Below are 27,576 nucleotides of genomic sequence, written 5' to 3' on the forward strand. Positions count from 1 at the left end.
GGATGAAAGCCCGCACCAGGGAATGCAATGCAAGTGGCTTCTGAAAAAACACTGAGAAGGCCGAAATCTGCACCTTGATAGTGCTTACGGCCAAATTCATTTCTAGGCCTGACTGGAGGAAGGCCAAGATCCTGCTAATGACATACTTTCTAGGATGCCATTCCCTGAGTTCACACCAGGAAACATATGCCCTCCAGATTTTGTAGTAAATAAGCCTGGAGGCCAGCTTTCTGGCATTGACCAGAGTAGAAAGGACTGGCCCCGAAAGTCCACGGTCTCTCAGAATGTGGGTCTCAGCAGCCAAACCATCAAATTCAGACTGTGTAAAGCAGGATGGTAAATTGGACCCTGAGAGAGCAGATCTGGCCGGAGAGGGAGAATCCACGGCCTGCCTACTGCCAACTTCATGATCTCTGCGTACCACGGTCGCCTGGGCCAAGCCAGGGCTACCAAAAAGGACCGACTTTGTCTCCCTCTTGACTCTTCCCAGGAACCGCAACAGAAGCAGGCATGGGGGAAGGCATAAATCAGATTGTGCTGATCCTAGGGAACTGTCAGAGCATCTGACCCCTGAGCAAGTGCATCTCTTGTTCTTGACACAAATTTGTCCAGTTTTCTGTTGAACCTGGACGCAAACAGATCTATGTCTGGAGTACCCCACCTGCGACATATGTTCCAAAACACGTCAGGGTGCGGAGCCCATTCTCCTGGGCACAACTGCTGGCGGCTCAGAAAATCTGCCTGCCAATTTTCCACTCCTGGAATGAAGACTGCAGAAAGGCATGGAACATGCTTTTCTGCCCAGACAAGTATGCGATTCACCTCTTTTGCGCAACCTGACTTCTGGTACCACCCTGGTGATTGATATAGGCCACTGCTGTGGCGTTGCCGGACTGAACCCGAACAGGGAGACCCCGTAGTCTGGAAGACCAGTTTATGAGAGCCATATAAACTGCCCGGATCTCCAAGACATTTATGGGCAATAGCTTCTCGATCGCAGACCATTTCCCCTGCGAGTACGTCTCCTCCAACACTGCTCCCCAGTCTGTCAGGCTGGCATCTGTAGTTATAATCTTCCATGGAAGAGGAAGAAAAGTTTTGCCTTTCAGCAAATTCTCAGTTTGTAACCACCAGACGAGGCTCTTGCGTGTCCCTGGGGATAGACGCATAGGAAGATCCAAGGACTGGGGCTTCCTGTTCCAAGCCGCAAGGATGCATCTTTGCAGAGGCCTTGAGTGGAACTGGGCGAATGGAACGGCCTCGAAGGAGGCGACCATTTTCCCTAACAGTCTCATGCACAACCAAATGGGAGAAGATCTCCTGCCCAGAATTAGGCACACCAGATCCCCAATGGCCAAGGCTTTTAGCCTTGGAAGAAACACCTTGCCCTGAGCGGTGTCGATAAGCATACCCAGGTATTCCAACCTGGTAGCAGGCTGTAGGGACGACTTTTCTAGGTTTATAATCCAACCTAGGCGTTCCAGGTGTTCTAGTGTTCTGCTAACACTGCGGTTCAGGAACGCTACTGTTTTCTCCATGAGAAGCAAATCGTCTAGATAAGCCATGACGGCTATACCCTGAGCTCTTAGGTTTGCCAAGAGAGGGTCCAGAATCTTTGTGAAGACTCGAGGGACCGCAGAGAGTCCTAACGGCAAGGCCACAAATTGAAAATGGCACCGCTCTACCGTGAACCTTAGATACTTTTGGTGTGCGGGAAAAATTGGCACATGGAGATATGCATCCATGATGTCTATTGATGCCATAAACTCTCCCCCTTGCAGGGAGGAGACCACAGTGCGAATTGACTGCATTCGGAAGGATCGGATGCGTAAAAAACGGTTCAGATCCAGGATAGGTCTGACACTTCCATTTGGCTTTGGAACGGTGAAGAGATTAGAGTAAAACCCTGAACCCTGTTCTTTTGGGTTCACTTGTACTATCACCCCCTGGGATAGTAAGTGATCTAAGGCCAGAAATAGGGGGTTTTGCTTTACTGGGTCCCTGGGGATCCTTGACCTTAGAAAGCGAGAAGGTGGAATCTCCTGAAACTCTAGCTTGTAGCCCAGAGATACCAAAGAGATCACCCACTTGTCCCGGATCTCTTCCCGCCAGGCTTCCGCAAACTGCAGGAGCCTTCCCCCCACTCGGCCGAGCGGGGGGCGCCCCTTCACAAGGAAGCTTTTGGGCTCTGCTTGGCAGGCTTTCGCCCACAGGATTTCTTCTGCCCCTGGGCCTGGCCTTGAGCCTTTCCTGTAGAGGAGGGTTGAGAAGGCCATCGCCACTGCTTAGAGCTTAATGCCCTGGGAGAGAGAGAACGCCTAAATGATGGACGTTTGCTCCTTTTGACTGGAAGGAGAGTAGATTTACCCCCTGAAATTTTTTGGATGAATTTGTCTAATTCTTCTCCAAACAAACATTCCCCTTTAAACGGGAACCCAATCAAATGCTTCTTGCATGATAGCTCAGCTGCCCAATTTTTTAGCCATAGGACCCTTCGCATGTGTACCAACAGGTGAGACAAATGAGATGCTTGTTGGACAGAATCCAAAATCGCATCAATCATGAAACACAGAATTTGAGGTATTTCTGCATAATTCTCCACTTCCTCACTGGGAAGGAGGCCAAGCATCTGCTTAACCTGTTCCTTGAGGAACTGACACAACCCCACGGCTGCGACTATAGGTCGCACTACAGCGCCAGTCATGGAAAAGGAGGCTTTTAATAATGTTTCCAGCTTCTTATCAGTTGGATATTTAAATATCTGAGCATTATCCAACGGACAGGTCAGGTTTTTATTCATGCAAGAAACAGCCACATCGACAGATGAGACCCCCCACTTCTTGGTGAAACTTTCCTCCAGAGGATAATGCATAGAAAACCTTTTAGGAGGAGCAAACAGTTTACCGGGATGTCCCCAATCCTCATACAACAATTTATCCATTAAGGGATGAATTGGAAAGGAAAAAGCAGTCTGTGGGACTTTCCTGACTCCCAGGGAAGAAACAGAGGATGTAGCGACTTCAGCAGCAGGTACTCTGAATGTGGTACGCACCAATTCAGTATAATACTGCACCTTTTTTCTGAGCGCCTGGGAGGAGGGGACTCTCTCCTCTTCCTCTGATTCCTCCGACTGCTCAAGATTCCTGTCCCAAGATAGGGATCTCTCCTCATTGTCAGAAGAATCATCTGAAAGAGGAATCTCAGCAGAGGGAGGGGATCTACCCCTTTTCCTGCTATCTTTCAGGGAAGCAGAAATAAAATTCATGATTCTCCCTTCAAAACCCTCCAATGTAGCCCTAAGGGAGTCCTCAGTGACATATACCGGGGCTGAAACATTTGGAGAGGCTGAAAAACCTGACAGGGGCACTGACTCATCCTGTGAGGCTGGCTCCAGTCTTGCAGGGGGGATGGTAACTTTCAGGCATTTTTAGAACCCCTGGACCTAGGCGGTGATTTACCAGTGCCCTTGTTACCTCCCCCTGAGACCCTCTTATGAGGAGACATAGTCTTAAGCTACAAAGCAGAAGTACTAGTACAAAGTGCAATCACTGTTGTGCTTAAAGTCTCACAATAAATATATATGCTTAAACTGTACAACCTGATGCTGAGTAGGTGTCTTAGGTTTGCCTGGATCCAATCCCTTGGGATGCTTACTGCCCACAGCTCCTGTGTCTCACACTTACAGCCCCCTGACGCTCTGGGCTTTTTAAAACTGCCGTCTGGTGCCTGCGTAGTACAGCGCTGTGCTCAATGACTTGAACGTCTCACAACCACACTCCCCCCTCCTCCATTAGCCCGGATCCGGTTTGTTGTAGCCCTTAGGCCCCCGCAAGGACCTGCACAGAGCTTTCTTCATAGCACATTTTTTTTTACGTGACCAACCACCATAGACACTGGCGAAAAAACTGAGGTGCCTCCCATATGGGAGGGGTTATATAGGGGAGGAATTCTCCTTAATTGGGGTTAACCAGTGTCCAATCACCAGAGGTGCCTATATAACCCACTATGTAATGAGTTCCTGTGTCCCGTGATGTATGATCAAGAAACACTGTTATATCCACCTATATAGCTAGCTATCTTGCTCTTTTTAAATAGAGCTTCCTGTCAGCTGTAGGAGATTGTGTGTGCTGTCTGTGTGCCCTGACCTCAGTATACACCGTTATATCCACCTACATAGCTCTTCTCTAATTGAGCCATCTGCCATCTGCAGGAGTGGGTGTTGTGTGTGCCTCCAGCACAATATACACTACCCAATTGCTGGTTTTCCCATCTCCCTTCAGGCCATTACCATGTCTGGAAGGCTAGCAAGGAGAGGCAGACAGGCGCGAGCCGATAAAAGATGGCAAGCAGGCTCTGTGTCTAGAGACAACAGTGCTGGTCGTGGACGCGGTGCATCGTCATCATCAGCACGTGACCATGGGACACGCTTGTCTTTCTTTTTGGCAGCTGGATATGTTGAGCCGCAACATTCCGAAGACTTGGTAGAGTGGATGACCAAGCCCTCTTCATCCTCCTCATCCTCTCTCACCCAGGCTCAGGGTACTAGCAAAGCAGCTGCCAACAAACCGTCTTCCCTCCTCTCAATGTCATCATCAGTGACTCCTTCCCTAGACCCACCACGTCCTCCTGAGGAGTCTCCTGAACTCTTTGAGCACAGTGTTGGGTACATGCTTCAGGAGGATGCCCAGTGTTTTGTAGGCTCTGATGATGATACTCAGCTAGAGGAAGGCAGTAGCGTGAGTGCAGAGAAAGGGGATGCTCAAGAAGGACAGCAATCTGGCAGTCATGTTCCACAAGCTGCAGCATACTGCCAGGTTTGCTCCAGTGATGAAGAGGGAGGGGATGATGAGGGCACTGACTCCACGTGGGTGCCTGTTAGGAGAGAGGAGGAGGAGGCACATGTCCAACGAAGCAGGATGCCCTCTGGGGGCCAGCTTAGGGGCAGCAAACCGACTGAATAACACCGCAGAGCTCAGCCTGTGCAGGGCGCTGACTCTGCGCGTTATTCTAAAAGTTCTTTGGTGTGAGCCTTTTTTGAAATGAGTGCATCAGATCACACCGCTGCTATTTGCAACATATGTCTCAAGTGTATCTCGTGTGGCCAAAACATCAGCCACTTGGGCACCACATGCTTGACCAGACATATGTTGACCTGCCATGGAGCTTGTTGGCAAGCATACCTCAAAGACCCACACCAAAGAACAAAGCGGACCTCTCCTTGCTCCTCATCAGCTGGGATCTCCAACCCCACTAGACCTTCAGTCGTCTCTGAAACCTGCTCTGAGAGGAATGAAGGTGTAGAATTAGGTGTGTCACAGCCAAGTACTTCCGGGCACTCTGCTAACAGTACACCCACGTCCGATTATAGCAGGCAAATGTCCCTGCTCCAACTGCTGGACCGTCGAAAGAAGTTCACTCCCAGCCATCCACATGCCCAGCGGTTGAATGCTAGCTTGGCTAAATTGCTAGCACTTCAACTGCTGCCTTTTCAGTTGGTAGACTCGGCCCTCTTCCGTGAGTTTGTACAATGTGCGGTTCCTCAGTGGCAGGTCCCCAAACGCCACTTTTTCACACGGAAGGCGATTCCCGCTCTCTACCGGCATGTGGAAGGCAATGTCCTTGCCTCGCTGGACAGGGAGGTCAGCGGTAAGGTGCATATTACCGCTGACTCATGGTCCAGCAGGCATGGACAGGGACGTTACCTGTCTTTCACAGCCCATTGGGTCACTCTTCTTGCAGCTGGGAAGGATGCAGGACAAGGTTCAGTAGTGTTGGAGGTTGTTCCACCACCACGCCTCCAAAATGCTACTATTGGTTGTGACACACCTCTCTCCACCACCCCTCCTCTTCTTCTTCCTCCATGGCCTCTTCCAGTGCTCTGTCCTCAGAACCAGCGGTGCTCTGTAGGCGTTCCAGGGGCTACGCAAGTACACAGGCAAAACAATGCCATGCTGTGCTTGTGCTGGTTTGTTTGGGGGAAAGGAGCCGCTCTGCAGGTGCAATCCGAGAGGTGGTTGACGCCACGCCAGCTTAAGCCAGGAATGGTGGTTTGCGACAATGGCACCAATCTCCTCTCCGCCCTCCGACAGGGACAACTGACCCATGTTCCCTGTGTGGCTCACATCCTTCACCTAGTGGTGCAGCGGTTCTTGGGCAGGTACCCGGGCTTACAGGATGTCCTGAAGCATGCCAGGAAAGTCTGTGTGCATTTCCGCCGATCATTTAATGCCTGTGTTCGGCTGGCTGAGCTCCAAAAGGAGTTGAACCTGCCCAAGAACCGCCTTATATGTGACATGCCCACCAGGTGGAACTCAACATTGGCCATGCTGCAGTGGCTGCACACACAGCAGAGGGCCATCAATGAGTACCTGTGTGACTACGGCACCAGGACAGGGTCAGGGGAGCTCGATTTTTTCTCCCCACGCCAGTGGGGCATGATCAGGGATGCATGCACTGTCCTGTCACCATTTGAGGAGGCCACAAGGATGGTGAGCAGTGACAGTGCATGCATCAGTGACACTGTACCTCTTGTCCACCTCTTGGAGCATACACTGCATGGAATAATGGACAGGGCACTTGAGGTAGAACAGAGGCAGGAAGAGGAGGACTTCCTTGCCTCTCAAGGCCCCTTTTATCCAGACAGTGTCCCTGCTGTGCCATCCATCACACAGGCCTTGCAGAAATGTCTGTGCAACGTGTTCCCAGAGACTGGGAGGTTACAAACTCCTGGTCCTGGACAATGTGTTGCTGAGGCATCGGTCAGAAGGAGCGGTGGATAAGGTGGGCATCTGACCGATGCGTTCAGACTATTTTTTAGTCCGCAGCCCCAAGGTATGATCGGTTCCAGCAACCATCGCCAGCGTCTGATTTACATGGTGCAGGAAAACCTAGGGGCAAGGTCAGACTTGGACACCTTCCCCACCGAAAATCCTCTGGCTTACTGGGTCTTGAGGATGGATCACTGGCCAGAGCTTGCACAGTATGCAGTTGAGCTACTGGCCTGCCCTGCATCCAGCGTTCTTTCGGAACGCACCTTCAGTGCTGCTGGTGGCTTTGTTACCGATCACAGGGTGCGCCTGTCCACTGACTCAGTTGATCGACTGACCTTCATCAAGATGAATCAGTCTTGGATCACCCACAGCTACCAAGCACCTGAAGCTGATGTAACCGAATAAGTTTTTTTGAAATATCACATCCCTTCCCAAGACTGCCTATGCTAATGCTGAGTGACTGTCCTGTTATGTTGATTGTCTATCCTCTTCCTCCTCCACTGATATGTTGGAAGAACATTTTTGGTTCTGGGTGATGCCACCAGCCCAATTTTTCAGCCCCTATTTAACAGGGGCGTTTAATTACAATTTTTGATGCAATGCATTTCAGCAGGGCTCATTCCTGCACCACAACTAGAGTATATGGGAGAGGTTGCAGTGTTGTGGCACCAGCACCAGTGCCAGCAGCCCAATTTTTCAGCCCCTGTTTAACAGGGGTGTTTAATTACAATTTTTTATGCAATGCTTTGCAGCAGGGCTCATTCCTGCACCACAACTAGAGTATATGGGAGAGGTTGCAGTGTCATCGCACCAGCACCAGTGCCAGCAGCCCAATTTTTCAGCCCCTGTTTAACAGGGGCGTTTAATTACAATTTTTGATGCAATACTTTGCAGCAGGGCTCATTCATGCACCACAACTAGAGTATATGGGAGAGGTTGCAGTGTCGTGGCACCAGCATCAGTGCCAGCAGCCCAATTTTTCAGCCCTTGTTTAACAGGGGCGTTTAATTAAAAATTTTGATGCAATGATTTGTAGCAGGGCTCATTCCTGCACCACAACTAGAGTATATGGGAGAGGTTGCAGTGTCGTGGCACCAGCACCAGTGCTAGCAGCCCAATTTTTCAGTCCCTGTTTAACAGGGGCATGTAATTACAATTCTTGATATAATTTTTCACAGCAGGGCCCATTCCTGTGCCCACCGAGAGTAACTGTGAGGACTTATAGTGTTGTGGCAACACCAACACCTTGTTCCGCCATTTCTGCAGAGCATATAGGGCAGGCCCCTACTTTCACACATCCAACTTACAAACGTCTCCTACTTGCAAATGGAAGGAGACAACAGCAAGTGAGATGAAAAAATATGGACGGCAAAACAAATTATACAGGGGTGATAACCCTTCCCTATGTTTTCCAAAAAGCTTAAAAATAAATTTTTTGACTGGAGCTACACTTTAAAAATGTACCAGTTGAAAATTACAAACAGATTCTACTTAACCACTTAACTATCGGCCCATAGCCGAATGACGGCTACAGGGCGGTTGTTTAACTCTGGGAGGCCGTCATATGATGTCCTCCCAGAATTCCGCTCTCGCACGCCCCCTGGGGCGTGCACTCGAGAGCATCCGTGACCGCATCACAGATCACGGTAAACGGCCGCTGCAATACCCAGCCATAGACACCCCCCCTCCCGCCGCTCTCCGGTGCTTCTACCGACTCGCCAATACGATCAAAGCCAGAATCTTTTTTTTTTTTTTTCAGGCATCCCAGCTTAGAGGTGAGATGCAGGGTCTTATTGACCCCATATCTCACTGTAAAGAGGACCTGTCATGCCATGTTCCTATTACAAGGGATGTTTATATTTCTTGTAATAGGAATAAAAGTGATCAAAAAATGTATTTTTGGGGAAAAAAATGTCAAACTAAAATAAATAAAGTAAAATGAACAATAAAAAAAGATTTTTTTTTTTAAAGCGCCCCTGTCCCCATGTGCTCGCATGCAGAAGCGAACGCATATGTAAGTCCCGCCCACATATGAAAATGGTGTTCAAACCACACATGTGAGGTATCACTGCGAACGCTAGAGCGAGTGCAATAATTCTAGCCCTAGACCTCCTCTGTAACTCAAAACATATAACCAGTAAAAAAAAATCCAATCGTCGCCTATGGGGATTTTTAAGTAGCGAAGTTTGGTGCCATTCCACGAGCGTGTTCAATTTTGAAGAGTGACATGTTAGGTATCTATTTACTCAGCGTAACTTCATCTTTCACATTGTGCAAAAATTGGGCTAACTTTACTGTGTTTTTTTTTTTTTTAAGCACAAAACTGTTTTTTTTCCAAAAAAAAGCATTCGAAAAATTGCTGTGCAAATACCGTGCGAGATAAAAGCAACGACCACCATTGTATTTTCCAGGGTGTTTGCTAAAAAAACATATTTAATGTTATGGGGTTCTCTGTAATTTTCTAGCAAATAAATGATGATTTTTACATGTAGGAGAGAAATGTCAAAATTGTCCTGGGTGCTCCAGAACGCCTGATGGCGCTCCCTGCATGTTGGGCCTCTGTATGTGGCCACGCTGTGTAAAAGTCTCACACATGTGGTATCGCCATACTCGGGAGTAATAGCAGAATGTGTTTTGGGGTGTAATTTGTGGTATGCATATGCTGTGTGTGAGAAATAAACTGATAATTTGACAATTTTGTGAAAAAAAAAAAGTAAAAAAAATCTTGATTTTGCAAAGAATTGTGGGAAAAAATTACAACTTCAAAAAACTCACCATGCCTCTTACTAAATACCTTGGAATGTCTTCTTTCCAAAAAGGGGTCATTTGGGGGGTATTTGTACTTTTCTGGCATGTTAGAGTCTTAAGAATTGAAATAGGCCATCAGTACTTCAGGTGTGATCAATTTTCAGATATTGGCACCATAGCTTGTGGACTCTATAACTTTCACAAAGACCAAATAATATTCACCAATTTGTACTTATTTTTACCAAAGATATGTAGCAGTATCAATTTTGGCCAAAAATTACTAATCTGCTAAATTTTATAACAGAAACAAAGAAAAATTAATTTTTTTACAGAATTTTCTGTATTTTCTCTTTTATAGCACAAAAAATAAAAAAGCTCCATTTGTGTGAAAAAAAGGACAAAAATTTCATATAGGTTCAGTGTTGCATGACTGAGTAATTGTCATTCAAAATGTGAGAGCACCGAAAGCTGAAAATTGGTCTGGTTATTAAGGGTGTTTAAGTGCCCAGTGGTCAAGTGGTTAACACAACAAACCTACACAGTTCCTGTCTTGTTTGCACCACCTGTATACTGCTGTTCTGAGTATATAGGGCCTGGGGGCCACACGCGTTTCCTTTTTTTAATATGGGTACAAGACCCAAATAGGCTGGTAATGGGCAGGGAGGGCTACCCATGCCATTTTTCTCAATGATTTTCATCCATATTGCCGGAACCAGATATAACATTAAAACCGCAAGCAGTTTTAAATGACGTTATTTCCGTTAAATGTAATTTTGTGCAGGGACTGTTCTAAACACAGGAAACACGTGGCACTTCACAGGCATACTATAGACACCCCACAGGCACGATATTTAAAGGAATATTTCACTTTTTTTTCACTTTAATTGTCATTAAAATCAGTGCTCCCGCCAAAACGGCCATTTTTAAAAACATTTTAGGCATTGATACATGTCCCCTGGGGCAGGAGCCAGGTCCCCAAACCCTTTTTAGGACAGTATCTTGCATATTAGCCATTAAAATTAGCACTTTTAATTTCGAACGTTCGAGTCCCATAGACTTCAATGGGGTTCTAAAGTTCGTACGAATTTTGGGTCCGTTCGAAAGTTCTGGTGCGAACCGAACCGGGGGGTGTTCGGCTCATCCCTACTCAGGACTTGTATGTCAGCTTGCATGCGGTGGAAATATGATTTCATATAGATTTGGAGAGACTCCCTGAGTGGAGTTAGCATGTTTTTAAGCACAGTCTCTAACTCTGGGTGGTATGAGGAGCTGATCACAGTAAAGGGGTCTGTGTCTGGTTGTGCAGCCTGTGGGTCAGTAGCCTCTGCTCTCACCTCCATGTCTAGAGATCCTGGGACATCATCTGAGGAGTCTCTCCACAGCCTGGAATTTGTTGGGCTTCTTGTGCAGGGTGTGGAGGCCCCTGAAGGAAAGGAACTAGCTTTTAAACCCCTATGTATGAGCCCCTGTGGAGAGCAGGGGCCTGCGCCATTGTCCTGAGGAGGCTCCATTCCTCCTCTGAGAGCCACCGCAGGTGCAATTTTGGTGAGCACCAGTGGGGAATTTGCAGAAGAAGCCATACAGCTTGACAGGCTGCGACAAGTCCCTCTTTCTATGGGATTGCCTGAGGGTTGCCTGAGTTGGAAGGAGAAAAAAACGCTGCTCTGAAGACAGTAGAGGTCTTATCACTTGAGTGGAGCTCTTGTGTCAGATGGGCATTCAGCAGCGCGTCACCATTCCCCCCGACATTGACTATCACCCGTGGGGGGTTATCTACAAACCCCCTTATTATAAAAGGAAGCATTCGGATTCCGCTAAGATCCTCATGCGCAAACCACCAGGTAAGATATGTGGGGAAGAGGCCCTTGTTCTCATTAACAGGGGGACAGGCTACTTTACCAGGGGGTCACCCCCGACAAGGTACCCCTTATGATCAGGGCATGTAGCCTGATATGGTTCAGGAGGGGAGGCACATGCTCAATCCCCCCTTGCCAATCCAGCCTTGCTGAATGCTTGGATTAAGGGTCGTGTATAGATTTTAAGGAGGACCTCACATTTTCCTTTTTTATTTTAGGTGGAGCCCCCATTAAAATCTGCGCCAGAACCAAAGAGTCTGGTATATATTTTCTGAGGCACCTCAGGCATTTTTTTTGTGCGAAGTACCTCCTTAAAATCCATACAAGACTTAAAGGGTTTCACTTTAAGCAGTTAAAAAACACTACTTCGGGCAGAATGGTTTCTTAATTTATTTAATTTTTTTGCATTGGTACATGTTCCCTAGGGCAATGCCCACCCCCTTTTGACACCCCTTTGCCTGTTAGCACAGAAAATTAGCATTTTTAATTAAAGTGGTTTCAATTAAGTTGATCAAATTTCCTGCTGAACCGGACCCAAGGCAGTTTAGCTCATCACTACCTGCCGGACCTGTGCAGAACATACCAAAACAGGCCACAAGTAGATCAAAAGGCCACATGATTGGTTTAAACACCTAGTGGTGAGATTTTAATTCACAGACATGCTGTGAAAAACTTAGCATTAACTCAACATTGTTGTTGCTGTTTTATATATTCCCCAGGAAGCATTGCCTAAAAGTCTTCCCCTCTGTATTTAATGTTAACCAGATCACATGTATTAATATTTTAAAAATATTTTACAAATATATAGAAATTAATAACTTACTGTTTTGGAAAAAAAAAACTTTTTGTAGCCCTTCTTTCTCGTATTACCTGAACTTCCTAGCTTTCCTTTCCGCAATTGATAATATTAACAAGGATCCAGACATCTTACCGAATATCAGTCTAGGCTTCCATCTATATGATTCATGGTTGGAACCCAAGAAGGGTGTACAGAGTATTCTGCAAATCTTATCTGGACCAAATGGGACATTTCCTAATTATTCCTGTAAAGGACAAGGCAAGCTGGCTGGTGTTATTGGAGATCACTATTCATCCACTACAATCCCAATCGCCCAAATCCTTGGATTGTACAGATACACACAGGTGAGTGAAAAGTACTTGTATATTTGTAATAATATTCTACGTCAACAGAGACAACAATATACGTTTTACAAAAACATGCCAGTCTATGAAAGTTAAAGTGTATGTAAACTCAGTTAAAATGAATGAATACACAGCTTGCACCATCACTAAGGATTTTGGCCCATTTTCCATAATTACAATCCAATCCAATTAAAACTAAATTTATGTGCTGTGCTTCTAAACCAACCTTAAAACATCCTCATTCTTCTAAACAGATCCTATGTATCACTCTATATATACTGTATAACATCAAGTGCTTATGTAATGATATATATATATATATATATATATATATATATATATATATATATATATATATATATATATATATATATATATATATATATATATATATATATTGTACAGGACGTCGAGGTTGGGTCCTGGACGGGTGCTATGTAGCACCAGTATTCAGGTTGTGGTCCCTTTAAGGGAATCCCGGTAGACTTCAGGGGGTCACCCAAAATGGGTGAGAAATTCTGCGTACTGTATAGTCATCAGGAGAGGACTGACTCGCGGTCCTCTCTATATTAAGAGAGAGATAGTTGGGACCCGGAATTTGGGGGGCTCTGAAGTGACATTTGGGTGGTAAAGAGCCTCCCTCCCTGACCACAGGGATTCTGCACACAGGGGATTAAAGGCCTCCAAGAAGACAGCTCATAAGACAAGAAGTAGTGAAGAGGTGGTGGTGAGGAGGAGTAGGAGATTAACATCTGTCTGATGAGCTGTGTTGCTGTTTTGGAGGCTGAAAAGATTTATATAAGGACTCTGAAAACTTTGGGGCGAAGACCCGGCTACAGAACTGTAGGTGCTTTCTTTAATTCTTGTGTTTTGTGCTGAAGATAAGCGGACTTTAATTTACGTTTTGACCTGTGTGCTGAAGAAAGCCTTATTTTTGATTTAATTATAAATAAAAGTCTTTTGGTTTCACTTTTGAATGGTTTATGCATTTGGTCCCGTGGAGCTATTATCCCCAAAGTTTACAACTGGTGGAGAATGCGGGCAAAAGTGCCTTTGCAGCCACAAAAAACGTTTAAAAACCAAAAACTGACATTTAAAAGAGACTGTGTACAAATGGCATGTCTTGGGTGAAGTCAGCTCAGATGCTGCAAGCAGCAGGTAAAGACATGGAGGAGGTCATCAGAGCTTTGACACAAGCCACTGTGACCCAGCAGCAAGTTTCAGCAAACGCAAACCGTCGCCATGAGGAATCGATGGCTCAGCAGCAGCAGGCCCTGGCACAGGCCATAGCTGCACAGAAGGAAAGCACACAGTTGCTAGCCACCCAGTTTACTGCTCAGCAGGAGTCCACTCAAGCACAGGTGGCTGCCTTGCAGGAGGCAGTACAGCGGCTGGCTCAGGGACGAGAACAACTGGCTGTCGTCACTGGCAACCAGGTGTCTGTGAGGGCCAGCCATTTTTTACAAAACCTGACACCCAGTGATGATGTAGAGGCCTTTCTCACCACCTTTGAGAGGATAGCGGAGAGAGAGGGGTGGCCCCCGTGACCAATGGGCCGGCATTATCTCCCCTTTCCTCACCGGTGACACGCAAAAGGCCTATTTTGACCTCTCAATGTAACACATCAGCGACTATGAGCATCTGAAGGCAGAGATCCTGGCCCGCCTAGTACTGACCACAGCCGTCCGGGCTCAGAGGGTGCATCGCTGGTGGTACAAACCTGACCGACCACCCAGGTCCCAAATGCATGAACTGGTACAACTGGTTAAAAAATGGCTGCAGCGAGAAAAACTGTAAGGCCCACAGATGGTGGAATGAGTAGTGATGGACTGGGACCTGCGGTCCCTGCCAGATGACCTACAGCGCTGGGTAAGCCATGGAGACCCTGCAACCGCTGACCAGCTGGTTGAGTTGGATGAAAGGTACACCATGGTGGAGGACCTGCTTGGGCCTGCCGAGCGTCGGGAACCCACCCCAAGGGCAACCAGACCAGCCACAGCACCTAGGATAGAAGCCCTGCCAGACGTTGGAACCCGCAAAACTGCATTGTCTGCTGCAGAACCTCGAAGGGTGGTTCCTGTCCCAAGAATGGGAGACTTACAGTGTTGGCGATGTCGGTCCTGTGGATATACCCGGGCACAATGCCCACTTCAGGAGGAGCCTATGGATTGTGGGAGTGGTCAGAGAAGCTCCTTCTATGTGCAAAGAGTCTGTGCCACTCATCTGGATCCGATTGCAGGACAGTTCGAGTGTGAAGTGTGGGTGAACCACCTTCCTGCCAGGGCGCTACTGTACTCTGGTAGCATGGTAACACTTGTACATGCCAGGGTGATTGGGAGACTTGGCCCTGTAAGAAAAACCCTACGCATAGTGTGCATCCATGGGGACACCGAGGAGTACCCCTTGGTTTTGGTGACTGTGTCCTATGGCCATACCTCAGTGACACAAGAGGTTGGGGTAGTGAGAAGCCTAATACATGACATTATAGTGGGCGGGACTGTCCACTATTTTTCGAACTGTGAAACCAGATACAGATGGGGCTGCCAGGACAGCCAGGAGAACTGGGGACACTGGGCCTGGAAGAGACAGAGTCTGAGGGACCTGGGCCTGAAACCTCCACAACACAACCCACTGATATGGAGATACCGGTTACTGATAGTGATATGGCAGAAAATGTTAAGTTGAAGGATGATGATGTTTCTGTTTCAGGTTTAAAAACCAAGTTAACCTCTGGGGGGGGGGGTCTTCCTGTTACAGGTTAGGCTGGGGGAGGATGATGAGGAGCTCTCCCCGTTGCAGTTCCCGGGTGAGGAGGGTGAAAGGGAAACATCCTCAAGGCCAGTGCACCCAGACCTGGATGTACCAAGGGGTGCGCTTGGCACCGCCCAGTTGCAGGATCCTACCTTAGTCAATGCTTGAGAGCAGGTTTCTGTTGTGGATGGGGTCTCACAAATGCCAGGGGCAGATCAGAGGTTTCCCCATTTTGCGTTGAAGGGGGACTTGCTTTATCGAGTGTCTGAAAGCCGTGGGGAAACTATAGAGCAGTTGCTGGTTCCACAACCGTATAGGCGGATGTTACTTGATCTAGCCCACAACAAGCACTGGGAGGACACTTGGGGGCAGAGAAAACAGAGGCCAGGATAACCGACCAGTTTTACTGGCCAGGGGTGAAGGCTGAGGTTAAAAGATATTGTGCATCTTGTCCCATTTACCAGTTAACTGCTCCAGTGCCCCACTATAGAAGCCCTCTGGTACCCTTGCCAATTATTGAGGTTCCATTTGAGCGGATCGCTATGGATCTCATGGGACCCCTGGTAAAGTCAGCAAGGGGGCACCAATATATATTAGTCATCCTAGACTACGCAACCAGATATCCAGAAGCAGTTCCTTTGAGGGAAACTTCCTCTAAGGCCATTGCCGGAATTATTTCAAATGTTATCACGAACTAGATTTCTCAAAGTGATACTAACGGACCAGGGCACCCCTTTTATGTCAAAGGTGATGGCGGACTTGTGCAAACTATTTCAGATTAACCACTTATAGTCCGGACCATTTTTCTGGTCAAAGACCAGACCACTTTTTGAGATTCAGCACTGTGTAGCTTTAACTGACAATTGCACAGTCGTGCGACTTGGCTCCCAAACAAAATTGCCACAAATAGAGCTTTCTTTTGGTGGTATTTGATCACCTCTGCGGTTTTTATTTTTTGCGTTATAAACAAAAATAGAGCGACAATTTTGAAAAAAACACATTATTTTTTACTTTTTGTCATAATAAATATCCCCCAAAAATATATAAAAAAAAAATTTCCCTCAGTTTAGGCCGATAAGTATTCTTCTACATATTTTTGGTAAAAAAAATCGCAATAAGCGATTATTGATTGGTTTGCGCAAAAGTTATAGCGTTTACAAAATAGGGATAGTTTTATGGCATTTTTATTAATAATTTTATATTATTTTTTTTTTTTACTAGTAATGGCGGCGATCAGTGATTTTTAATGTGACTGCGACATTGCGGCGGACACATCGGACATTTTTGACACATTTTTGGGACCATTGTCATTTATACAGTAATCACTGCTGTATAAATGCAGTGATTCCTGTGTAAATGACACTGGCAGTGAAGGGGTTAACCAGTGGGTGGCAGTGTAGGGGTTAAGTGTTCCTAGGGGTGTGTTACTAACTGTGTGGGGGCTGGGCTTTCATTTAGTGAACACTGATCTCTGCTCCAATCACATGGAGCAGAGATCAGCGTCACTAGTTTCTAGGCAGAATGGGTCACGTGAGACGATCGCGGGTATGCGAGTCTGCGGTACCCACGACCCGGACTCACGGGGGTCCCAACCGGCACGCGAGCGCGTCAGCATTGAAGGGCGGGGCATTGAAGATTGGACGTACCTGTACGCCAATATGCCTGCCCGTGCCATTCTGCCAACGTACATCGGCGTGCGCCGGTCGGGAACTGGTTAAACAGTTGTGGATGTCTGTCTATCACCCGCAGACCGATGGCCTAGTTGAGAGGTTTAATAAAACTCTAAAGTTCATGCTAAAAAGAGTGGTCCAGTAAGATGGGAAGGATTGGGATATGTTACTCCCTGCCCTCTTGTTTGCCAACCGGGAGGTTCCACAAGCGTCCACGGGCTTCTCACCATTTGAGATAGTGTATGGGCGAAGGCCCCGGGGGTTGCTCGATCTGGTAAAGGAAACGTGGGAAAGTGAGTCCTCACCACACAAATCCGTGGTAGAGAATATCTCTCAAATGCGAGAGAGGGTGGCTAAGGTGATGCCGCTGGTGAGGGAGCACATGGAGAAGGCTCAGGATGCCCAAAGAAGGGTGTATAACCGTTCTTAAAAAATCAGACAGTTTCAAGTAGGAGACCGGGTGGCTGTCCTAATACCCACAGTGGAGAGCAAGTTCTTGGCCAAGTGGCAAGATCCATTTGAGGTAGTAGAAAAGTGGGGGAGGTAAACTACTACCGGAGGTTTATCCCCAACTTTGTCACCATTGCTGCACCGTTGACTGACCTGACCAAAAGCAGAAAGTCTGTGATGGTAAAGTGGAATGACGATGCCGAAAAAGCTTTTCAGAAGCTTAAGACGGCATTGTGCCAGGATCTGGTGCTCATAGCTCCGGATTTTACTAAGGATTTTGTAGTACAGACAGATGCTTCAAATTAAGGGTTAGGAGAAGTCCTGTCCCAAGTGATCAATGGGGAAGAGCACCCCATAGTTTTTTTTTAAGTAGGAAGCTGATGGCAGCAGAGAAAAACTATGCATTGGTGGAGCGGGAGTGTCTTGCCATTAAGTGGGCTTTGACTCTTTATGGTATTTCCTCCTAGGCAGAAGGTTTCGCCTAGTATCCGACCATGCCCCACTGACCTGGATGAGGCAAAATAAGCACACTAATGCCAGGGTGACAAGGTGGTTCCTTTCTCTCCAGGAGTTCAATTTTGTGATAGAGCACAGATCCGGGAGACAACATCAGAATGGCAATGCTCTCTTCCGGGTCCATTGTATGATGTCAAGTGGTGCCTCCAACCCCTCTGCGTTGAGGTAGAGGGGGGGATATGTACAGGACGCCAAGGTTAGGTCCTGGACGGTGCTATGTAGCACCAGTATTTGGATTGTGGTCCCTTCCGGGTATAGTCATCAGGAGAGGACTGACTCGCGGTTCTCTCTATATTAAGAGACAGAAAGTTGGGACCCGGAATTTGGGGGGCTCTGAAGTGACATTTGGGTGAGAAAGAGCCTCCCTCCCTGACCACAGGGATTCTGCACACAGGTGGTTAAAGGCCTCCAAGAAGACAGCTCATAAAGCAGGAAGAAGTGAAGAGGTGGTGGTGAGGAGGAGTAGGAGATTAACATCTGTCTGATGAGCTGTGATGCTGTTTTGGAGGCTGCAAAAGATTTCTATAAGGACTCTGAAAACTTTGGGGCAAAAACCCGGCTACAGAACTGTAGGTGCTTTCTTTAATTCTTATGTTTTGTGCTGAAGATAAGTGGACTTTAATTTACGTTTTGACCTGTGTGCTGAAGAAAGCCTTATTTTTGATTTAATTATAAATAAAAGTCTTTTGGTTTCACCTTTGAACGGTTTATGCACTTGGTTCCGCTGAGCTATTATCCCCAAAGTTTACAATATATATATATATATATATATATATATATATATATATATATATATATATATATATATATATATATATATCACATTAAATCACAACAATCCCAAAATCATAACTAAATTTTGATTTATCAAGCGAGGTCAGAGCGGTGCACTACAAGCACCCTAAATATGTGATTTGTTGGCATTGGTTTTACCCCCTTAACGATCAGGCCATTTTTAGCGATATGGCAAAGCTGTACCCAAATAAAATGTATCTCCTTTTTTTTCCACAAACAGAGCGTTCTTTTGGTGGTATTTGATCACCCTGTTGTTTTTATTTTTTACACTATAAACAAAAAAAATTCTTTATCAGTTTAGGCCAATATGTTTTCTGTTACATATTTTTGGTTATAGCGTCTACAATCTATGGGATATTTTTATGGAATTTTTATTTAATTATTTTTTTCTACTAGTAATGTCAGCCATCATTAATGGTACTGCAACACTGTGGTGGACAAATCGGACACCTACAGTACCTGCTGCCGAAATTGTGTTTCCAGCGTGATGGGATCGTGCTGGAAATAACCCCTACAAGGCTGTGCTTCTCATGCTCGCCATCCCATAGGAATCCATTGGGGGCGGCGAGTGGGAGGAGCGACAGAGCCCAACACTAGCTCCTGCAATCTTCCTCCCTCACAGAATGGCGGTCTGCCTTGTTTACATAGGCAAACTGATGTTCTGCCTCTCCTGTGAACGAGCGGTGGGTCCCGACAGCCATCGCAGCCCACAGGACCCTCTGATTGGCTCCCGCTGTGTCTAATCACAGCATGAACGAGTCACCAGTGGCACGCATGCACCCCAGACCCACTGCACAAAATCATTTAGCTGTACGTGATTTTGCGCAGGAGGGCTGCCCTGCCACAGTATATCTGTGTGGGGCGGTCCTTAAGTGGTTAATATATTTTTTTCTTTTAAGGATATTCCATGTAACAAGGACTGTACTCACTTTTCACTTTATTTATGAGCATTGATATTGTAGCAAAGCAACATGGAGACAAGATGCTTTGGGGTGGGACGGCATGTTGAGGGCATGTGGCCCTCAGGGGGGGCAGGCTCTGGGGGCCATATCAGACCTGCAGGACCTGGTACGGACTGGGGGGGAGAGACCCCACACTGTTTTTTTCTTAATTTTTTTAGCCGGAACTTTTTTTTATTATTATTATTCAGCTGTTAGTAGTGAAATCCATTGAAAGCTGATGATTGATTGGTTGTTAAGGATGCCATGGCCGGATTCCCAGCCCCACTTCTTAACAACCAGCTTACAAAGCACAGAATGCACTGTGCATTAGACATGTGCATTTCGTTTAGTTCCGAATCGAAATTCGGACGAATTTAATCATTCGGACATTCGGATGCATCCGAATTACCGAATTACAATGCTAATGAATTCAAACGAAATTAGAATCAAATTTGAAAAATTACATTTTGTGACCCGAATTAGGGCCATGTATCTCGGGGCCACGTATAGCTAGGAACCCCAAATTTGGTATGCAAGCACAGTAGAGCTAGTACTACAACATCTCCAAATTTTCTAGCACCAAGTGACCCCGAGATACATGACCCTAATTCGGGTCACAAAATGTCATTCTCTGCTGCAGAAAAGGTGCCCACCCACCTGCAACCAATGGGGTAAATACCGGGGTGGGAGGGTGCCACCTTCTGACCAACCCCCAAAAAAAACACCAGTCGCCACTGTATTAGAGCTTGTACTGCATTTACTGGGCTCTCTGATTCATTTCTGGTTTGCTCTCAGCTTTCAAAGTTATACATATAATGTGCATATGCATACACATGTACTGAAAGAAGCATATAGACTATCCTTTGCTGGGCTCTTCCTGAAAATGCTGGTAAACTGCCAGAATCAGTGATCCAGAGCAAGCAGATCACAAGTAAAGTCAGGGTGATGTCACATCTCCTGATTTGTATAGTTTTTCTGGTTATACATGATTTTGCTTAGGAAAGCCTGTCCCCTGCCAGCCTGGTCTAACATACCAGTGGGTATGTTAGACCTCATACAGAGAACATTGACTCTTCTCTGCACCAGGCTGGCACCAGTCCAAGCTTTAACATATAATACTTATGACCCTTGCTATTGATTGGAGAGCTATAAATCTGACACAACAGGGGGCACGTTGAACGTCTTCAGGCAAACCTCTGTTACAATGCGAAGAGCAAAGATCCTTCTCTACAGCATGCTGGCAGGGACCAGGCTTGACAACTCAGTTTTCTGTAAGACTTTGAACATCTTTGTTTTGATGCACATGGAAGGTATTCAGCTGATTTAGTCTGTAAGAACAATTGTATTTTTATATAGTTGTACAGTTCAGTCTCTAATGATTATTTTATCGGCCAATGGATATGAATGTAATCTGCAAATATAGTCACATTATAATTTATAGTTAATCCTTCTCTTTTCAGATCAGCTATTGGGCCACCGATTACTCATTAAGTAACAGACTCCTTTACCCGCATGTATTCAGGACCGTTCAGAATGATCATGTCCATCATTTAGCAATTTCCAAACTAGTGAAACATTTTGGCTGGAATTGGGTTGGAATACTTTTTTCAAACAATGATGCCGGAGAGAATGAAGCGCAAATTCTGAAGAGACATTTGGTTTCCCAGGAGATTTGTGTGGCTTTTGAAAAAAGAATGATTGATGATTCTGCTACAATAAATCAGTGGAGGGACACACTTAATAAAGTACGATGTAAAGTTTTAATACTTTGTGGTTCCTTTACAAACAATGCTCAGAGATATGTTTCTGTATACATTCGTATCAATAGAAAGAGTATGCTTATTCTTCCCCCAGGCTGGACTTTAGAAGAATTCAAGATGATGACTGTTTTGATAGGTTTTATAACAATTTTGTCTTTAGGTATTTTTGATCCACCAATTCATATAGATGAAAATGTAAATTTATTGACAAGACATTCACAGATTGAGCTTCTGATTGATGATCTGATTGTTACATTTCACAATATAACATCAACTCAAAATGGAAAAAATATTTATTTCCAAAATGTTTCTAATTCCGGCAACAGTCTATTGAGAACGTTGGTTCAAATAATTAAAAAACGTATACTTCTTAGAGAATCATTACGAGTGTATATTGCAGTAGAAGCTATGGCTGAAGCTATACAAATTTTCAACAAGTTCAATCGCCGTTTTAACATTAACAGATTTAATCAGGTAAAGTTAGTTTGAAATGTATTTGTTGGGTGAGCGCAAGCCAGTGAGGGATTGGCAAAGAGGTTTGGTGGGTAATGAGCTGTTGGTAAGGTAGATGAGTCTAGTAGCAGAACTATAGATGGAAATAATCTGTGTAGAGGTAGGCCAATGAGAGGGAGGTTGCTCTAGTCAAAGTGAGGGATGACAAGGGAATTAGTATCTTGGTGGTGACATTGGAAAGAAGGGGTGTATTCTGGAGATGTTATGGAGGTTGAGGCGGATAAGTTTGGACAGTGATTGGATGTGGGGGTCAAAAAGAGAGGTCAGAGTCCAGGACCACACCTAGCGTGCTGACATGAGGGGATGGACTAATGATTGTGTTATTTATCTCAAAGGAACAGTTGGGGGAGGGGACATGGGGGAAGAAAATATATGTTTTTTCAGTTTTTGGCATTTGACCATATCTCAGGGCTGCAAAGGGAATTGGTTCTGAGACTTCTCTCTGGTGGACTTTGCGATTTCATATCTAAACAGGGAAATTGTATAATTTTCATCATATGTCACTAAGTGCAGGTCCCACTCTGGCTGATGTCTGAACAGTGGCTCCACTGAGCGACACCAACAGGACATATATTTTTACTAGAAGATAGCCAGAGCTGGAATAGGCTGAAATTTGAGCTGTGGGTTGCCATGTCAGCACCACCCGGCTCGACAAACTTTGACTGACAAATCAAATGAGGCGGGTAGAAAGTTGTAGGCCGAACAGTGACTGTATCCTAAAAGAAATGAATTCAAATAATGAAGTAATGATACAGTATGCTGCTTGTGCAAATTCCTAAGTGTATTATGCTTTAACTACTTAATGACTGCTGCCCCATAGCAGAATTACTGCTACAGGGAGGCCGTTCTGTGCAGAATCATCTATATATAAATATATAGGTGATTCTGAACTTCCGACTAATTGGAGCATGCACACCACTTCTACTGTGATTAGTCATAATAAAAGCCGATTTCTGGGTGCTGGCCAATGGATGTCTGCCGGCACCCACTAATGGTCGGGAAGACACACAGGACACAACTCTGGCAACTCTGTAAACAAGGTAGAGCTCCATTCTGACAGAGGGGAGGTGATGTGTTTTTTTTTCTCCCTGCAAAGGGAATGAAAATCCATCATTTCCTGTAGTAAATGCACCTACCACAGTGCACAAAAACACTGGCTAGACACATTTAACAGTTTGATTGCCCTAGATGTTTAACCACTTTCCTGTGCATATTTTTTGCACTGATCACTGTATTAGTGTCATTGGTTCCCACAAAATATTGGTGTTCGGTTGGATGCTGCAATTTTGCAGTCCTGCTATAAGTCACTCATTGCCACCATTACTAGTGTAAAAAATAAAATAAACAAAAATTTCAGTATATATCCCATAGTTTGCAGATGCTATAACTTGCGCAACGCAATCAATATACGCTTATTGGGAATTTTGTTTACCAAAAATATGTAGCAGAATACATAGTGACCTAAATTTATGAAGACATTATATTTTTTTATTTTTTTATTTTTGGATATTTTTTTTATAGCAGCAAGTAAAAAATATATATTTTTTTAAATTGTTGGTCTTTTTAGAGCAAGAGTAAAAACCTCAAAGGTGATCAAATAGTACCCAAAGAAAACTATTTATGGGATAAAAAAACACATTTTGTTTATGTAAAAAACAAACCACATCCCTATGACTTGAAATGAGGTGTACGATACATGGCCACTAGGTCAAAAGTAAACATGATAAAATAATTTATTGAGGTAGATACGGTTGCCATCATTAGGGATGAGCCGAACACCCCCCAGTCGGTTCGCACTAGAACCTGCGAATGGACCGAAAATTTGTGCAAACTTTAGAACCCCATTAAAGTCTATGGGACTCGAACGTTCAAAATCAAAAGTGCTAATTTTAAAGGCTAATATGCAAGTTATTGCCCTCAAAAGGATTTGGGGACCTGGCTCCTGTCCCAGGGCACATGTATCAATGCAAAAAAAAGTTTTAAAAACTGCAGTTTTTTTGGGAGCAGTGATTTTAATGACACTTAAAGTGAGAAAAAGTGAAATATTCCTTAAAATATTGTGCCTGGGGGGTGTCTATAGTATGCCTGTGAAGTGGCATGGGTTTCCCATGTTTAGAACAGTCCCTGCACAAAATGACATTTCTAACGAAAAAAAGTCATTTAAAACTGCTTGCGGTTTTAATGTAATGTCTGGTTCCGGCAATATCGGTGAAAATCATTGAGAAAAATGGCATGGGTACCCCCCGCCCATTACCAGCCTTTGGGTCTTGTATGGATATTAAGAGGAACCCCGTACCTAAATTAAAAAAAGGAAAAGCGTGGGCCTCCCAGGCCCTATATACTCAGAACAGTAGTATACAGGCTGTGCAAACAAGACAGGGACTGTGTAGGTTTGTTGTTAAGTAGAATCTGTTTGTAATTTTGAACTGGTACATTTTTAAAGTGTAGCTCCAGTCAACAAATCTATTTTTAATTAGAATTGTAATTACATGCCATTGTTGAACAGTGGCAGAAAAAAATTACCTTTGGTGGTTGCGGTGCTGGTGCCACAACACTATAAGTCCTCACAGTTACTCTGGGTGGGCACACGAACGTGCCCTGCTGTGAAATATTATATCAAGAATTGTAATCACATGCCCCTGTTAAACAGGGGCTGAAAAATTGGGCTGCTGGCACTGGTGCTGGTGCCACAACACTGCAACCTCTCCCATATACTCTAGTTGTGGTGCAGGAATGAGCCCTGCTGCAAAGCATTGCATCAAAAATTGTAATTAAACGCCCCTATTAAACAGGGGCTGAAAATTGGACTGCTGGCACTGGTGCTGGTGCCATGACACTGCAACCTCTCCCATATACTCTAGTTGTGGTGCAGGAATGAGCCCTGCTGCAAAGCATTCCATCAAAATTTTTAATTAAACGCCCCTATTAAACAGGGGCTGAAAAATTGGGCTGGTGGCATCACCCAGAACCAAAAAATGTTCTTCCAACATTTCAGCTTTTTGGAAAACATAGGGAAGGGTTATCACCCCTGTAACATATTTTTTTTTCCATCTGTGCACCTCTTCACAAGATTTTACCTCACGTTCTGTCCCAATGACCAATGTTTTTTGAAAATTTGTTTTTTAGTAAAACAAGGATTGGGATAAAGTATCAGTGGAGAGGAGACACGTTTTTCCCATATCAACTCTTACAGGAGAGAATTTCCCTTCCTAGGGATAGATTTCATCTCACTTCCTGTTGTTTCCTTCAGTTTGCAAGTAGGAGACGTTTGTAAGTTGGATGTTTGAAATTAGGGGCCTGCCCTATATGCTCAGCAGAAATTTAGGCCTAGCTTTACGTGCACACTGTGCAGATGACAAAATACACCAACTGTAATTACTGGAGCTGCCTGCGGTATAGGATCAGCAGAACACCAGCAATTGGGGTAGCTTCAGGTGTACAATGTGCAGGTGGCACAATACACTGACTGTAATTGCAATAGCTTCAAAGGAAATTAAGACACTGTTTCTCCATCTATCTTTCTCTATGAGCCGCAACACACTACGCAAGGCCGTGAATTTGGCACGAACAGCCCATAATGTTCAGATTTTGCCAAACGGGCGAACAGCCGGTGTTCGAGTCGAACATGGGTTTGACTCGAACACTCAGCTCATCCCTAGCCATCATAATACATCAATTACAATGCAATTCCATACCGATTAAAAGTAGCTACAATGGGAGGGTGTGGCCTGCAGCGGAGCTGAATGGCAGCTAAATCCAGGAGCTCTGGCACTTTTAGTGACACAGCGGCTAAAAACGGTACTTACAGACCCCGTTTTCCAGCACCCCAGCTGGCGATCTGACCTGGGAACACCTGAGGATCATGATGGGCAAGAGAAAGGGGACACCGAAACCATAGAGGCTGACGGACTATTTTACACAGCCGCGGAATGGAGGTAGGCAAAATGGCGCCTGCCCTCCGGATGCAGATCCCCATAGGAATAGGCCTGAAACTAACTCAGCAACTGCATCCCCTAAATATAATGATTCCTATGCCAGCCAGCACTCCCCACAATCCCCCTCACCATTCAGGAGCCCAGCTAAAACCAAATTGAAGCTGGATGAGGTTGGATGCAGTCCCACAGCAGGCCCTGCTTCTGACTCAGGAGATGATACCAGGAAGCTCTCTGACTCAATTAACGCCTTCCCCACCATGAATCGGCCTGTGCTGGACACTGTCCTCAAGGATATGCTAGTATCCTTGAGGAGCACACTACAAGCAGACATGATGAACTGCATACACAGGTTTAGTGGGGAGCTGAGTGCAGTGACAACCAGGGTGGAACATATTTAGAATAAGATGGGGGAGTATGCCTCCACCATTAACAATCTAGTTGATGCAAATGAAGAAAAAGAGGATGAAACAGCATGGATCAAAAACAAAATCGCTGACATTGAAGACAGGTCAAGAAGGAACAATCTTAAAATAAGGGGGGTCCAGTCGGTTCAACCCTCGGACCTGCGATCGTATGCGACTGACCTTTTCACCTCTCTTCTGCCTGACCTTTAAAGTGTGAAACTTACTATAGACAGAATTCACAGATTGCCTAAGCCCTCACACCTTCCTGATGCTGTTCCCAGGGATGTCATACTCCGCATGCACTTCTTCCATGTTAAAGAGCAACTTATGCAAACAATACGTAAACAAGACAAGATCCCCTCCCAGTACCACAACCTGCAGTTTTATGCTGACCTCTCTCAGCATACACTGCAAAAGAGGAGAAACCTAAACACCATTACAAAGGTGCTTAGAAATCATAGCATTCCCTACAGATGGGGCTACCCCACAAAAATCACCATCACCAAACAAGACAAAATGTTTATGGTGGACTCCCTAGATAGGGGTATCTCCCTGTTGAGAGAGTGGAAGATCCTGCCAGATTCCAGTGAAGTCACCGAACGTAAATCTAACCAACGAACATCCAGCCCAGACTGGACAACGGTTACACACAGAAACGCCAAATCGCATACTTAACATATTTTCCAGCAGAGGAGTCAAACAATTTCCCTACAGAAGGGACCGGAATAGCCCTTAGACCAGAAAGTATCCCCAAGTTATTGAAGCAACAGTTAGCTCCACAAGGGTAAACAATTTTAGATCTCCATGGGGGGTCTCTCCCTTGTGTTATACATGGAAATGTGCAGCTACCTGCTATTTTACCTAACAGGTTCAGTTCTATTTGTTCGATTTTACTATCTATGTTTTTCTTTTGTATTATTTTTTTTTCAAAGTGCATAGCTCCTCATCAAACTTCTACAGCACCATACCAAGACCTCTACAGCACACAAAGATCGGATCTCTCAAAACCCACCGTTCAAAAATCTTCAAAGCCTCCAGTTATACCCCTGGACCCAAAGTAAGTACTTTTTGCTTAATACATTCACAGCACCAACTACAATGCCCACAAGAGAGAGCATTCGCTCCATCTAGGAGTATAAAACTTCATACTTTAGCTTATTCACAAAAAAAATCCCTATGGCTATCAAATTTTTGTCCATTAATGCAAAGGGTCTAAACCACCCTATGAAAAGGAAGTCCCTATGGATGGAAGCACTGATCAACAAATCGAATGTCTTGTGTGCGCAGGAAGCCCACCTCTGCAAATTGTCAGCTCCAAAATGCA

The 27,576-nt window shown here is 45.2% G+C and overlaps 1 protein-coding gene across 1 annotated transcript in view; it reads left to right on the top strand.

The window, feature by feature from the left end:
- Positions 1 to 27,576, top strand: part of LOC143941157 (vomeronasal type-2 receptor 26-like) — a 128,669-nt gene that overhangs the window by 58,268 nt on the left and 42,825 nt on the right. The window contains exons 2-3 of the mRNA XM_077463183.1: positions 12,226 to 12,517; positions 21,101 to 21,874. Coding sequence (XP_077319309.1) covers positions 12,226 to 12,517; positions 21,101 to 21,874 — 1,066 coding nt within the window. The remainder of the gene's footprint in view (positions 1 to 12,225; positions 12,518 to 21,100; positions 21,875 to 27,576) is intronic.

This window comes from Lithobates pipiens, unplaced genomic scaffold (assembly GCF_037356315.1).
Source record: "Lithobates pipiens isolate NorthernLeopardFrog02 unplaced genomic scaffold, aLitPip1_a1.2 Scaffold_3, whole genome shotgun sequence".
NCBI classification, from domain to species: domain Eukaryota; kingdom Metazoa; phylum Chordata; class Amphibia; order Anura; family Ranidae; genus Lithobates; species Lithobates pipiens.